We start from the raw sequence: 16,335 nt of genomic DNA on the forward strand, positions 1-16,335 counted from the left end.
GCAAATCACCAAACCTTATTCCAAATAGAGAATCCATTTCACCTCCTAAAGAGGAAACTGAAAGGAGAAATGTAAACACCAAAAAGTTAGCTTGACTTTTAAATCTAATATTGATGTGAAACCCAAATGTCTTCAGAATACAACGAAAGGAATGGCCGTTCCAATTTTTTTGAAGGGGACTTGAGCTCCCTATATATTTCTCATGTAGTAAATGACAACAAAATCCTATTTGCGCTATGAAAATCACTTTATGACCCATCATAACAATGTTGGGCTATCTGTGAAGGAATCTGATCTTGTGCAAATCAAAATAAAAGTAAACTGAAGCCTAACTTTGAATCCTGCCAATTACTTGAGGTCAGACACGCAGCAGGAAAGGCGCTGCTATTTCTGAGCCAATTATGAATATTTACTTATAAAATACTCATATTTTGTAGTTGGTGGCATCTGTTGATAAACAGGACAAATACGGTTAAGTGGGACATTTTAATTGTACAGAACAAAATCCATTGGAGACTTTCAATGCACACAAAACAGCTGACAAGCAATATTATATTAAATAGTGTGAAATGTGAGACCTATGTCGCATTTAATAACAAATATGTGCGGGGTTTTTTTCTGACTGTGCAAATGTCTGCAATATATTAACACATTGTTTAAAAAAAAAATCTGTGTTAAGATTGTTTTGAGAAAAAAAAAAAGGGCTGTAGGAAGAACAGTAAAAATAGAAAATTTTCCCATGTGGGCAAATGAAGAAATATTTAGCGAGTCGATGCTATTGTATAAAAATGTGAAAGTTGTATATTTTTATCCTAACATAAGCTTTCAGAAGAGCGACTGCTGCTTATTATAATAGGAGGCACACTTGTTTCACTTTTTGGCACATTGAACTCTGAAGCCGAGTTGCACTTGACCTTCAGCGCCCTGTTAAAACAGTAAACTTTCTTTGGCGAGCCAGAAGACGCCCGCTCTCGTTTGGAGTTCTGCTTGCACTTTTTCACACTTGCTTTTTCCTCCTGCTGCCTAGGGATCTTACACCAAACATCCTCTTGCGTTGTGGTTTCTGTGGCTATGCCGCACGCAGGCTTGCAAGCGCCTTCTCGCGTTTTCAGATGTCTGTCTGTGTGAGTTGAGCTGATAATTGGGTTTGGCACTTCTGGCCGATGATTGGGCTCTTGTACGTGACACTCGGAGCCGATAAAAGAGACAGGTTTTTGGGTGGTGTGCTGGGATCTATGTTCAGAAGGAGCCTCTGGGCTCGGAACGCAATATTTAAGATGGCAGCAGGGTGCGGGGGCTTGTCTGGGGTATACCAGCCTTCCTGGACCGCAGCGGTGCGAGTGGGGAGGGGGACAGGGGACGTAGTGCTTGCAGCAATCCACGTGTGTGCAGACTTGGTCCAGTTGGCTCGGACACGGGGACAGGAGGGGATGCGAGTCTTGGAGAGGCTGGGGACAGGAGTGGGGTGTCCACTGTGGAGGTGGCTCCCCACATGAGCAGTCTGTGTTTTGAGAGTACTGGCACTGAGACTGACTGTTGTGAGTGGCTTCAGGATTACATCTGCCAGCCTGCATCTTATTGTTATACTGGGTGTGGGAATACTGGTGAGGAGGGTGGACTCCATTGTGACGCTGAGTACAAACGTCCCGGTCCTCTTGAGGTTTGTCTTCAGCTTTATGACTTGAAGCCAGCGGTTCTAATTCATAATGTTCCGTCTCTCCGTCGCCGCTGTCTAGCTGGTATTTTGCCAAACCGGATGGAGAGCCTTCGGTGAGGTCCTCGGAGAAAGCCTGACACTGCAGCTTTTTGGGCAGTGGGATCTGGCCGCAGGTGCCCTGAGGTCCCAAACAGCGGCACATGCACTGAAAAAAGAAGGTGGCGAAGGCCCAGCTAATGCACATGATCAGCATCATGAAGGTGCCCAGCTGGGTGTAGGCTAACACGGTCGAGGGCATCATCATGGCCCCTGCGACGAAGGTGGTCAAGGCAGCCATAGCAATAGCGGAACCCATGCGGCCGAGGGAGAAGATCACCTTGCCTTCGCGGTCCGGTTCCGGAGCCAGCCTGTAGGCTACACCGTAATGGACGGCGAAGTCCACCGACAGTCCAACAGCCACTGAAATGGTGACCGACTCCAAGACGTTCAGCTCCCAACCGAGAAGCACCAGGGAGCCCACCGTGACAAAAATAGTCCCGGCAATGGATAGGATAGCGTATAAGCTGATGATGATGTTCCATGTGGTGAGTAGCATGACGCTGAAGGCTACAGCCACAGACAGCGCCATGGCAACCAGCGTGCCATCGGACAGACTGTCCTGAAGATCGAAGAATTCCAGGTTGCTGACAAACCAGCCGTGGTTGAGGCCTGCTGGGGCGTGGCGCAGCTCTTCCGTTATCCAGGCGTCCACCTGGATAACCAAAAGGTAACTATTACATTTGGTGTCATGGGAAAATTCCACAAATTACTACAGCAAGTAATACCGTATTTTCCGCACTATAAGGCGCACCAGATTATAAAGTGCACCTTCAATGTATGGCCCATTTTAAAACTTTGTCCATATATAAAGCGCACCGGATTATAAGACGCACTTTCATTAAATGGCCCATTTTAAAACTTTGTCCATATATAAAATATATACATTTGGCCCGCGGGCCGGACTTTGGACACGCCTGCTGTAGTGGCTCAATATTGGTCCATATATAAGGCGCACCTAGTTATAAGGCGCACTGTCGCTTTTGGTGCGCCTTATAGTGCGGAAAATACGGTAATTTGAATTCCCTTGAATTATGTCTTTGGGTATTTAACATTGTTTTACAATGACAATGGTGTCTAAAAGAGCAGAGACCATCATTTGAGGAAATATAACAATAATAGAATAAAAAGGTTCACTGACCTCACAGTAGAACTGATGCATCTTCTCATAGGCTAGTGTGAAGAGGAAGGTACTCTTGAACTCCAAAACAATGGCCTTGATGGTGTCGTTGATGTCAAATCGAGGTCCAGGGGTCTTGCTGTCCAGGTGGTAGTTGGTACTGCGATCAAGCTCCATAATGGCCCGCTTGATGCACAGCTCAAACACTTCCTGCTTGTAGGGGAAAGTGGATTGACTGCAACAGGGGTAGACGGATGCTTCTTCGCAGTCTTGGTTCTCCATCCACTGTTAAAAAAACACACATACATAGTATATGTATAATTAATAAAATATAATTAAAAGTTAAATTTGAAACTTTAAGATTTTTTAATACAGTACATTTTTGTCCAGTCCAGTTGTATTTATTTATTTATTTTTTTTAATTACAATTTTGATTGAACTTGCAATGTTAATGTAACAATACACACAGTGTGAACATTAACATTGCAAGTGCTCACAATAATACCGTAATTTTCGGACTATAAGCCGCACCAGATAAAACCCGTGATTCCGGGTTCAAAATTTGCAAAAATGTGACGGCTTATAGTCCGAAATTTACGGTATTAAATTAAATATTTTTTTTTTATTTTTTTTTTTTAGGAATGAAACCTCTCATTTTATATCTTAACTTGTCATGCCTAGTTATTTTACTGAATTTAAAAATTCTCTTAATAGAATAGAATGAACAATTAGGCAGCGGTATTACACATGTACCTAATAAACTAGCGCAAGGAGAACTGACCTGCTTGAAGGTCTCAATGAAGCAGCTGGTGAAGTCCTGCTCGTCTGACTGAAACACAAAACTCTGGTTCCGAAGCTTCTGGCAGAAATTGATGATCCAAAGCTGAGACGCTGGACTGGCGATATTAAAACTGCTGTCCAGCATCAACTTTCCCTTATTTTTGGGGTTCAGGGGGTCGCCGTTATCCACAGGTGTGACACCCCAGATGATGGTGATAGGCATGTGGAGGTCCTCTCCATGATGCACTCTCTCAAACATGAAAAGTTTCTTGTACTCTGCGTCGTAGCGCTCGAAAGGGTGAGAAGAACGGAACACCTGAAACTCAGCCAGCTCTAGTGAGGGAAGCTTCATCTTTGGGTTGACGCAAACAACATATGCCCCGCCCACTGTAAGTGCAAGAAACCAGAAGAGCCAGAGGTAACGAAGCTTGATGACAATACAGGGAAGGACTTTCTCAAAGAAGATTCGAGAGGCTTCAGAGACACTAAACAAGCATCTGCTAGCCTTTTGGCAAAGACCTGCCACAATCATTGGGATGCAGTACCCGCTTTGCTGGTGTTGGGGCTTCGAACATGGTAACACGTTTGGTAGGTAGCGCTCATGCAACACCACCACAGCTGGAAGCCACGTCACCATGAGGATATAATTAACCAAGATGGCCGTTCCGGCGTAGACGCCGAAGCAACGGATAGCGGTGATGTTGCTGACATAGTTAGCATAAAAAGCAGCAGCGGTGGTAAAGCTGGTGACGAACATAGACAAAGCGGCGTGCTGCAAAGTCACACTGACAGTTTCCGCCAGCTCGGCATCAGGCTTATCAATTTTGGTGTAATTCCATACATCGCAAAGCACAAAAGCGTCGTCCGCTCCGATTCCCACCAGGATGATCAGAGCCGTGAGATTCATGAAGGGAAAAAACTCAAAGTTGAAAACCATGCGGTAGAGGAAATAAGAGACAATGAGGGAGCTAATAATGGCTATTATTGTCATTAGCGTGATGAAAACGGACCGTGTGTACACACACATGACCAGTAGGACTATAACGATGGCTATAGCTGGGTACACCGTGTCCGTAAGTAGGTAGTCCTGAAAGAGGTCGTGTTTAATGCCAAACTCGATCCCGGTGACTGTGGTGATGCCGTCCGAGGAGTTCCAGTTCTCAAAATTATCGAGGTAAATATTCATCATAGACTCTCCTTTCTCTGTTGGCGAGAAGAGCATGCTATACATGAGCACGGGCGGGGGGGATTCCAGGCTCTTCGGACTGAGGAAATCCTTATCAACCAGGAAGTGCATCATTTGGTAGACGGCGTTATACTTGGTGCACTTCCGAGGCACATTGCCACACTTTAGCTGATCTTTGCGTTTCAGGGCCATGTCCCAGCAATCGGGTCCCAACGTGCCATTGTGGTAGTACTTAGCGCAAGAGCGCAGAATCTTCAACGTGTGCGATACGTCACGCTCGGTAATCATTTGACAGGATGATCTATTTGTGAGGGCTGCTATGTAGTTCCCAATAGTCCAGCTGGGGCAACATGAAGCATCGTTGGTGCGCTGGCAGAGACTCCAGTAGTCCCGATGAGAGCGCACCTATGGACAGAAGCAATCAGTATAGTAATAGAATACATGGCCGACAGGTTTACCGTATTTTCCGGACTATAAAGCGCACCTAAAAACCTAAATTTTTCCCAAAAGCAGACAGTGCGCCTTATAGTCCGGTGCGCCTTATAGTCCGAAAAATACGGTAATTATTTTAGTCTTGAAAAGGTATACAATATGCATGTTCTGCATTCATACCCTCGTGTTGTCCAGATTACACATGGATTTGATGGCTTGGATATTCCACAAATTCTTCCCCTCAGCAGATGAGAAAACCAGTCTGGAATAGCTGGAGCCTACATGAGGTACAGTATAAAGGAGAATTATATCAGGCAAATAATAATTAGGCAAAATAAAAAAAAAAATCCTGATTGAGACATTATACAATCAATGTTACATTGTAAACCAATTGGATAAATTTAAACCAACCTTACCAGGCACATCACAGAAAAACTCCTTACTGAAGTCCCACTCTGCATGCCGTTTTTCTCGATCAAAAAGGTCTTCGGGCCACTTGGGTTCTTGGTGACTAGAAAGCAACCAAAATGATTGGATGATTACAATATTATTTAATACAATTATTCTCTTCAAGGCTTAAAGGGAGACTTTGGAGAAGGAATTCAATATATATAAATTAAAAAAAAAATCTGAAAATTTAAATGTTATACAGAAATACCACTTTAAAATAAATCTTTAAAAATTATTAATTGAAAAAAATATGACAATTATAATTGAAAAAATATATATAAATAATTATTTGTAAAAATAATTTTAAAAAATTAGATAAAAATAAAAATTGTGACGGAATATATATAGTTCAATGTAACAGAGTAAAAGTGTTTTTTAACAAAAATTAAAAGGTAAAAAAATGCATTGCTTTAAAATTGACTCGTGAAATTTATCCAAGAAGTCCAAGAGTAAATGTAACACACTAAATTAAGTTAATTCCTACCCACCTCTGGGGGTGGGGGCAAGGGGACAGGGTTGACAGATATGGGATGAAGTAGGGAAGCTTACTGACAGACATAAGCACACAATTATGTCCACAGACAGAAACATTGAAAGAGGGAGAGGGTTTGATCACAAATTCCTTTTTTTGTCTGCAGGGGGATTCACAATGAACCATCTGGCTTCATACAAAGTGAGTGGTTACCCTCCTAGCCTCCTATCCAAAGCCAAACAAAACCTGATTTCTATTCAGTGCAAGTCTTGAGTTGCTATTAAGTGTGTTTGTGTCCTCTGCGAAAAGTCCCGCATGCAAATAGGTGACTCTGACTCTGACGTGACAAGACACATTTGGAATCAATCAGTTGCAGCTAGTCACATTGAAAATCTGTCCCCTAAATAAAAAAGTTTGATAATGATGTCTTGTGTTTAGTTCAGTTACTTTTTAGCCTGCTCGTCAGCATATTTGAAGGGATAGTTGGCCAGTGTCGCTTTGTAGCCAGTGTTCTTCACCATGTTGTTCCATGTGACCAATCGTTGACCGATGGCAGTTCCTCGAGGCTCAAAACCCTTTGAAGAAAAAATAAATACAAATAAAGCAATCATTGTTAATTAACAAGAGGTAACTGCTAATTGGGGCTCCCAAAATGTAATTTGTTTAGAATCAATTATTCTATCAATTATTTGGGGGAAATATTTTGCATGGAAGTGAATTACAAAACTCTTTTTTTTTCATTTACCATTGTTTTTTTTTGCTATTGTTTAGTGATTAAAAACAAGTAAATAAGTAAACAAAATCACACAAGAGGGATTAATGTACTCACCAAACTCTGTGAAACTGATTCAGTTACTGGTGCGGTTATTGTTGTCCATAATAAAAGTAGACGTTTACAAATGTTTGATTTCACACAAAAGCTTTTAATAAATTAAATTCAATATTAATCAACAACTGCTGTTGAGAGACTAACATTAGAGAATTTGGACCATTCTAAGGTAAAAAAAAAAAAAAAGATTCCAAACAATTACTCAATTATTAAAATAGTTGTCGATTATTTTGATGATCGATTAATCGTCCATTAATCAATTTAGACAACTCCACATTAGTATTGGTGGAAAAAAAAGTCACTGTGTAATTTGCCGTCATATAAGGCAGCAGTACAATAATGTGCGCAGTCATTTCAGTAAAATTGACACAAGTTTCCTGGCTAAGGCTCAATATGTAAAACGAAGCAGAACAAAGTGACCAAGACGATAAACAGACAGAAGTTCAGTAAACAATATGTCTGACCTTCAAATGAGCACTTTGTTTGGATGATACTCACCAAAAGAGGGTCAGAGAAATCAGGGAGGTCAGGAACAAGGACACCCACCAGGGCGCACACGACAATTAGTACTGTGCACACACCGAGAACCACCACCGGCCAATCAGCTATCAGCTCCGAATAACTGAAAAATGCAAGGACAGCCTAAATTGACCTTCGATTTTTGGAGTTGTGTGACTGAGAAATGATGAGATGCAGTCAGCTAAAGCCAGGTACAGACAGACACAACTCCCACGAGATAACTCATGACTCAGTATTGAGGAATGACAGCAGTGATGGATGGACGGGAAGAAAAGGGGGGGTGGGGGTGGAGGAGAGACATTTTTGCAATCCAGACCATCAACGGGAGACTTTGTTTTTGGCAGGCCTTACCTTTTGGGGAATCGAAAGGGCCAAGCAGGGCTGAAAAAAGAAAATGAGAAAGATAAATACCGTTTACATTTTGATGTCAAAGCGGCGGCCAATCCCCCCAAAAATATTTTAGGAGCGTTTGGAGGAGGCGAGAACTATTTATTTATGATGCCATGTGACCTTTGGCTCCCAGCAGAAGCAGCAGAACAAAGTGTGCAATGAAAACCATCAAACTATTTGTTCTGATAATATTGAACAAAATCCCCTTAAGTAAATTTTTCATTTTTTTCCAAAGACATGTCCAATTTTAACTGTCTCCTACATCTCCAACACGTATAAGTTGCTGCTTGTCTATGTTTTCCGGCGAAAAACAAAGAAAATACAGTGACGGACTACCAACTTCGTCATCTCTTCCTTTTCCTGGCGTCCGTCTTGTTTTCTTTTCTCTGTGTAACTTTCACTGTTTTTCTATTTACCTGTGGGAGTCTTTTTGGATCACTGGGCTAATTAATAAGGTAAACAGAGGCCTCTGGCCACTCACTCAACGCTGTGCTGACAGAGCACACAAAAAGTTTGGGGGGGGGGGGGGGGGTTCGAGGAGCGTGTGCGAGTATGGCGATGTGTGTGATGGGATCATTTTTGTCGCTGGCCGCATCATAGTCAGTTTCCTTCGGAGGGCCATTAGGACTATCAACCCAAATAAATGTATGAACGTCTAATATTAGTCAACACAACAAAGTAGTTGAATAACTAATTTTGAAATAAGAGACTAGTAAAAACTGTTTTTAAAAAGATGAATGATAATAAAACTTGCTAGCAACATCTCTATTCGAGAAGACAATTTGTAATTTTAGTATTGACACAAAGTCGATGCAGTATTTGTCTTGGCGGGCCAGACATAATTACACTGTGGGCCAAATTTGGCCCGCGGGCCACAGTTTGACAATTTGGCTTTATTCAAATGTGCATTATATGTGGTTAAAGACTTTGGTATTGAATGAAAGCAGGGATTCTAGATCCCAAAACATAAAAAAATAGTTTGTTAATAAGATTCTTATTTCGTTTTTACCCAAAAATCTTCAATCATGGTGGGGAAAAGAAAACCCACAAGGTCGTCACAACTTTCCTTTCTAAATATGGATTGACAAATGATAACAAAGACAATGAACAAAAAAGGCAATGAAAACTAAGTATATCATCGATTATTTTGTTGGATGATTTCAAAAGCACATATTTGTAACCTTATATAATATGTCCATGAACACAAGTCTGTGTGTTTTGGGGCCTGAAGGTAACTCCATTCACTGTCAGACAGGTGGACAAATATTCCATGAAACAGGCCTTCAAGTTAGGAGCAATTAGTGTCAGAAATAAGTCCTCCCCAGACCTGATGTGTGCTTTTCTGGAACGTTGCACATGATTAGTTTTTGAGCAAGCCATGAAATCGGCGACGTGCACCCATTTAATACGTCATTACAAGAGCAGGCGGAAAAACATGGCCCCGTGCCAGACAAGTAATTCTTCATTGCCAACAGTATGAAAGCCAGTCAAGAAAGAAAGTCATTACCCACCAGCAAAATTTGAATATTTTTGCAACAACACGTTTTTCGACGAGACTCACCATCATCAGGCGATTAGCTCGGTTTTGCTTTTTATCAAACTTAAAATCCGATTTAAAAAAAAATATCAATAAAAAAAAGTATTTAAATAAAAAGAATTATCAATAAAAAAATATTTAAAATAAATTATTTGAAAAAAAATCAGTCTGATACACTCGCAGCTTTTAAATCAACATCGATTTTAAGATTTCAGTGGAGATTTTATTTGTTGTCATTTTTAAATTCCACCCAGGGATGTATTAGATTACCCCGATCCAATCAAGCTTCTGTAATTCTAAAATTTAGTCACGAAAAAGTTTTGGTGAGTAAGAAAATCGGTTCAACATTAAAGGAGCCTGCCACATCTGCTCCCCATTCACCAGCGGAATGAAAAATAGGGGTGAGGGTAGGGGTGCATTTAAGGAGGTTAAAGAAGTACATGAAAGGAAAAGAAAACTAAACATGGAATAAATGTATGATGGAATGAACCACAGATGCTTGAATGTTGCCCACTCAGGGTTGACGACAAAAAAAATAAACTACTTCCAGAGTTACAGATTAGGGTGCTTCTCCTATTGAACCCCAATGAAGAATATTCCATGTTCACAAGTGTGAAATCAATGCTAATTTTTTTTTTAATAATGCTACCATAAAAACATCTAAGTAAATTTCCTCCCATCTTTGCAGCACTGGTAAATATAGGATTATGCAAATGATGATGCACGCCATTAAATAGTCCCAGTTTCAGATGCGGTGATGGGATGTGGTTTGAGGAAAAGTCAACTCCCTCCTCACTAAATATGGAACACTTGGAAAAAAAAAACCCGGAGAGGTTTGCCAACAAATGGCTTTAATACGAGCATACAGCTTTGACAGGGAAATGCATGGTTGCCGTGTGAGCATGTGTGGATGTACAGTGCCTTTTCATTGAGGCCTATCTAATGTGTGTTGAAACTGCCTATACTTAAAAGCAGGGATGCCAAACTTACTTGCATAGGAGGGTATTTTAGGTCACGGGTCTAGCAGGATACACTTTTAATGAACAAATTAAACCAAAATATTGTTGACCATAAATGGGACATATTATAATCCTCTAAACAAAAAATATATATATATTAACATGGTGTGTGTATATATACATATATATGTATATTTATTTAATTATTAAATGTATATATTAATTGATTGAATAATCGATTCTAAATTTTTTTTTTTTTTTTTTTAAATACATACCGTAATTTTCAGACTATAAGCCGCATCAGACTATAAGGCGCACCAGCTAAAACTTGTGATTCAGGGTTCGAAATTTGCGAAAAAAGTCACGGCTTATAGTCGGAAATTTATTGATTGAATAATTAATTCTCAAAATATTCAATGGTCACGTATTTACAGATATCATGAGTACAAAAAAAAAAAAAAAACGACATTTACCTAATTCCAGTAGAATGTGTTGAATTCTGGAGATGCTCCTGCCATGGCTGGTGACTGTGATGGTGTAGACAAAGTGGAGTGGTAGGGTGTGTAAGCTGAGGCCGGGGGTGTGAGTAAGTGCAAGCAGGTGGACAACCAGAGCAGGTCAGAGGGCTCCTGGCGTGAGGAACCAAGCCAAGCCCATGGCCCGGGCTTGGAATCTTGCAGAGAGGACACTCCTGCTGACCACAGGGGCAGCAAAAGGAGTGCAAGCGACACTGCTGGCAGCAGAACGGCGAAGACTGGAGACAAGGGGAGGAGGGGGATCGAGCAGATTTGGTTTGAGAATCTATGACAGCGGGGGAAGTTGAAGAGGCGGTCGGGTGGGGGAGCGTCCTGAGGTTTCCGTTCTGTTTGACAACTCCACCGTTTTGGGTTGGTCTGTTTGTTCTCTGGACGTGTGATCTTGGCTTCTTTTGCAGCTGTCTACATGCCGCATTCCTAACTGAGGTTTCTTCATCTCCTTCTGCTGAAAGGTCATCACCATTTGAGGCAGCTGTGACAGGCTCTTGCACATTGCTGTCTGGTATACTCGTGTCTGAAGGTACATTTTCACCCATACAGAGAGGATGTCCTTCACAGCAGGGGGCCAGAGGGTCATCAATCGTGTCGCTCAGGGCCATTGTCCTCTCCCAATGGGCCTGGCTCGATTACTGTCAGAAAAAAACAGAAGGGAAAAACATAAGCTGTTCGGATTCCCATGTATTTGAGCAGTTGCACCCCTTCTTTCAAAATGCTTTCCCTGAACCATAAAATGTGGGAATATATCAAAGCATGACTGATTTGTGGATTGACTGTCAGTCATTTTTCTGGGAGCATATTTCAGGTGTTGCTCCGCCAGTGCTTTGTTTACTCCACAGATGTCAAACCAAAGGCCCGGGGCCCAGATACGGCCCGCCACATCATTTCATTTGGCCCGCAAAGACAAATTGTGCATCGACTTCAAGTTTTGATACTAAAATTACAAATTGTCTTCACTTTTCAAAAATACAGATATTGCCAGCAACTTTTATTAGCATTCGTCTTTTTAAAATATTGGAACAGTTTTTACTAGTCTCTGATTTCAAAACTAGTTATTGATCAGTTTGTTGACGTTGACAGTCATAATGACCCTCCAAAGGATGTTCGTAAATTGAAAACTAGTTGAACTAGGATATGCTGTGAAGTGACATCTCGCCTCAGATTAAGATATTTTGGGGAGCTAATTTTGGGGTTATATGTCGACATTACGGAGAGCTTTAACCGCATGTTATAATAATTACTAATAGTACATAATTCAAAATGTATTTTTTTTTGTATTTGCAAAAAACAGCCACCTTCCAATACAGAGTGATATTAAAAGTTTTGAACTGAAGGTGGCTGGCGTGGAAAATCTTCGATGATTCAGACCCTAATTATAACTGCGGTGCTTTGAACAGGGCATGTCACTGCTGGATGTAACATCTTAAATAAATCTTTGCGTGTCAAAGAAAGGCACAATTATTTTTTTTTTAACCTGGCACGACCAAAAAAAAAAAACAGGAACGAGCTGTGGCTTACACTTGCTCAGAAGGTTAAAGGCTTGCAAGGCCACTCCCATGCCACTAACACATGTTGAGAGAAATATCTTGGTATCTCTTGTTCTTGTCATGATCATTTTCCCTTTTGCTATAGGCTACATTTTGAAACATGTATAAAATAAATAAATTTAAAAAAAAAAACAACGCTTTGTTGTGATTATTTCAGATGCAAAAAAAGACCAAAGACCCATATGGCCAGATCAAATAAATAAATAAATAAATAAATAAATAAATAATGAAATTAGTTGGGGGGGGGGGGACATTTTGTATAAAAACAACCCGACTTTTTTTTTTTTTTTTTTAACTATTAGATAACACACCATAACGTATCAGGCCGTTCAGTATTGAGTTTGACAACTAATCACCTTATCACATCCACCCTGGAAAAGAATGCTAAATAAATATATTGCCGTCTGACCGCCGAGCGATACATCAAGTTACCCTGACTTTCATGCCAGTCTCTAAATGGAGTAGTTATGGTCTATATGACAAATGCACTACATGACACCTCGACAGTGAGTGAGTATGAAATGAAATATGAGTGTGACAGTTGATCAGGTCAGGTTAAAGAAGCGGAGAATTTCAAACTTCTGTGCCTGAGGCCAGAAGAGCTGAGGGAAACCCAGATGAAGTCATTTGTCTGGCTACAGCTGTCAAGCGCCTGTAATGACTTTAAATAAGGGCTTAGACACAGTTCAGGCGATAAATGCTCTGGATTGAAAGAATTCAGCCTGCAAGTGTACCAATTGCCAGCATTGACAATAAGGACTAGCATGTTTTTTATTAGCACTGAGGAAAAGGAATGATCATGAATTATTTTGAAATATAGACTTGTCATTTTGAGCAGAGGAATGCTGCCTGGAGGAGTTTGCCATAGTGCATAACTTTATGGATGTAGCTCAATGTCTGATGTTATTCTCCTTTAAAGCACAAACTCTGGTTGCAGTGCGATTAAAATTCTATTTCATATAATGATCATAATTCGAAACGATCAATTATCTGATTGTAAAGGCTGTCCTTAGTTGACAAAAAACTGACCTGCCCCAATAAGGATGAGGCAGTGATTTGCGTTTTCTTTTCCTCTGACGCAACAGAAAGCCAAGCCAAGCATTTGGACCGATTCCCAAAAGTAAGTAGTTAAGAATGACGTAGCTGATGAGAAAGAATCTGGTTTTCGACAATATCTCATGTCAGGTTTTTGATTAATCGGTAGTCCAAGCGATTGAGACACCTTAATGGCGAGCGACAGTAACAGAAGTTAACGTACCTGGCGTTAGGGCTGCAAAATATATATACAAAAATGATCAATATTGCAATATTGGCCCTTGCAATATGCATATCGTAAAGACCTGCAGTAAGATTCTTATGGAATTTTATGCTTTTATCTCAATTTTACCAGCCAGATGCAAATTTAAATGTACATCACCATACATGTTTAATATTTCTTTAAATTAATCAGCCAAGAATACATTAATATTGCTTATTTTGGAACATGAAAATCTATTTCATTAAGCACTAAAAAATATTTTAGGAACATGTTATCACAATGATATCGTACCTGATGTCCTTTTAATTTAAGATGATATGCAGTAATTACCACGCCTCATGGTTAACTCCCCACTAGATATGTACATACAGCTTGACGTACTCTGACATGTCTCTAGTTGTCAGGAGAGACTATGGACATATTTGACCCCTGCAGTCGACCCCCAAAGGGTCGCCATTTACAGCTGGGCTGTTTAACATACCAATCTGGGCAACAACACTGACACTTTTAAGTTGTTGTTGCAACTTTTGGTTTGTCCCATCAGAGGTAAACATGCAAAATGTTCTTTTTTTTTGACACAATATTTTTGTTAAATTTAATTTAGGGCGGTCCTCATCTGATATTCCGTGTCGGTATCGGCTCCGACTTTTATGTGAGTATCGGATAGAACCGGATTCAGGCACAAGATCCTGTTCCTGTTTTTTTTGCCGTGTCGAGGCATTTTTCGGCTGGCGTAACTCAAATCAATGTACAGTCTAAATTGAGTTTTGCCAAGGCTTAAGATGCAAAAGATTGAAAGATATTTTGTTCTTTCTTATGACCCGACTCACAGTTTAAGTTGGTTAAAAACAGCTAAACACAATGTGTTATAAATGCAGCAAAACACGTAATCCTTTTAATCCGTAGGATTTCTTCCGCACCTTAGAGTTGAAATAAATAGCAAAGAAAAGAAAAAAAGGGGGGGGGGGGGGGGGTTCTGTATCAGATCAGTACCGGAAAGAGTACGCCTTAAAAATTATATTGGAAGCAAAAAATAAACTATATTTGTACACCACTAATTTAATTGAGGAGAACAGACATTTAGGAATAGTTCTTACACTCAAACTAAAATAGTGTGCAGGGAAGTACTGCTAACACAGCCACATTAACACAAACAACTTTTAGTATAACAAGACAACAACGCAAGGTTGGCCACATAACTATTCCATAGAGAAAGTGCGCGTGCACAATAAAGACACTGTTCCCAGATCTTAAATGCAGAACAATTAACTGGAAAGCCAGATAATATACTGTACGTGCTTTCTTTTTTTTTTTTTTTTTGAGAAAACTTAATGATCTTCAAACATCACTATGAAAAGATACCGCAATCTGGCATATACACTAAAATGAAATCACATCATCAGAATGTCTACAAAAGCCCGTGTGTATATTTACGTAACGTTTGGGTGATTGCCCGACTAGACAGCGGCACAAGACGCGAAAATCAACCCCACGCAAATGAAACCACCACCACCACTATTGCTTCACGACCTACCGTGCGCGGTGTCCGGGACGCTCCTCGCAACACGCGGCGACTAATTGGCGACAAGAAAAAAATAGAAGAAAAAAAAAAGTCTTTGCATGCAGCGCAAATATCCGCAGGCTGAATCAACAACTACAGCCCGGGAAGACAGAAGCATGTTAGACCAGCAGTGTGTCCACACACCACCTTTTTCCTCGGGAAGGAGTGAGGCAGGCTGGTAGGAGGCGGTGGGCTGGGACTGCCCGGACCGCAACTCACTGATAGGACCGCTGCAGTCTCGGTTTTAACCCGATCACTGCCACGCAAGGCATTCCAAATTGAGGGATTATTTAGGGGTGCTGCAAGAAATGATCCATTTTAGAATCAAGTCAAGTTTATTTATATAGCCCTAAATGACAAGCAGTCTCAAAGGGCTTCACATATCCAAAACAAATTGACAATTATCCTCAAAGATTCTCAAATTCTTTGGGAATCCATTTTATAATGATACATTGCATCTATGCAGCTATCACAGTGACAATGTTTTTTTTGGATATTTTTATAATTTAAAAAAAAAACAAAAAAAATAAAACATCATCACATGTATTCACTGTCAAAACTTTGCTGATGCACCTCTGGTAATAATTACAGCCTCAAGACCTTTTGATGCCACAAGCTTGGCAAATGATGAATGGGACAAAAAAAGGATAGCTGAAATAACCAACCGACTACAAACTAAACACCAAAGAATCATTCCTGATCAAAGTTATGAGACTTTTGGAATTGGCATTGTAGTAACCTTTTCACACATTAGCGCCTATAAATGTTCGAATCATGTTTTTTTGTTCCCCACAGTTAAAAGCCAGACAAGTTAACTTAGTTAGCCAAACAAAAGACTCATAAAGCATTAAAACATCCTTTAATTTCCCAACACTTGCAAACTGCATTACATAGTTGAATTTAATTTGGACAATTTGCACTCCTCAAATCCTTAACTCATGCTGGCTACTCAAATGCACACCTTCCAACAACAACAAAAAAAAAAATAGTATCTCATCTGCAGCAACCG

General features: G+C 40.4%; 1 protein-coding gene across 4 annotated transcripts in view; it reads right to left on the reverse strand.

Moving 5' to 3' along the window:
* Positions 1-472: 472 nt before the first annotated feature.
* Positions 473-16,335, reverse strand: part of disp1 (dispatched homolog 1 (Drosophila)) — a 29,438-nt gene continuing 13,575 nt past the window's right edge. For 3 of the 4 annotated variants that reach the window (XM_061269916.1, XM_061269915.1, XM_061269918.1), the window contains 9 exons: positions 10,901-11,592; positions 7,893-7,922; positions 7,521-7,644; positions 6,641-6,768; positions 5,688-5,782; positions 5,452-5,549; positions 3,655-5,244; positions 2,895-3,158; positions 473-2,408 (listed from right to left, as the gene is read on the reverse strand). In XM_061269916.1, coding sequence (XP_061125900.1) covers positions 813-2,408; positions 2,895-3,158; positions 3,655-5,244; positions 5,452-5,549; positions 5,688-5,782; positions 6,641-6,768; positions 7,521-7,644; positions 7,893-7,922; positions 10,901-11,562 — 4,587 coding nt within the window. In that variant the 5' untranslated portion in view covers positions 11,563-11,592 and the 3' untranslated portion in view covers positions 473-812. Of the gene's footprint in view, positions 2,409-2,894; positions 3,159-3,654; positions 5,245-5,451; positions 5,550-5,687; positions 5,783-6,640; positions 6,769-7,520; positions 7,645-7,892; positions 7,923-10,900; positions 11,593-15,299; positions 15,509-16,335 lie in introns of those variants that run through there. The other variant, XM_061269914.1, reaches the window with a different exon arrangement.

Source organism: Syngnathus typhle, linkage group LG22 (assembly GCF_033458585.1).
Source record: "Syngnathus typhle isolate RoL2023-S1 ecotype Sweden linkage group LG22, RoL_Styp_1.0, whole genome shotgun sequence".
NCBI classification, from domain to species: domain Eukaryota; kingdom Metazoa; phylum Chordata; class Actinopteri; order Syngnathiformes; family Syngnathidae; genus Syngnathus; species Syngnathus typhle.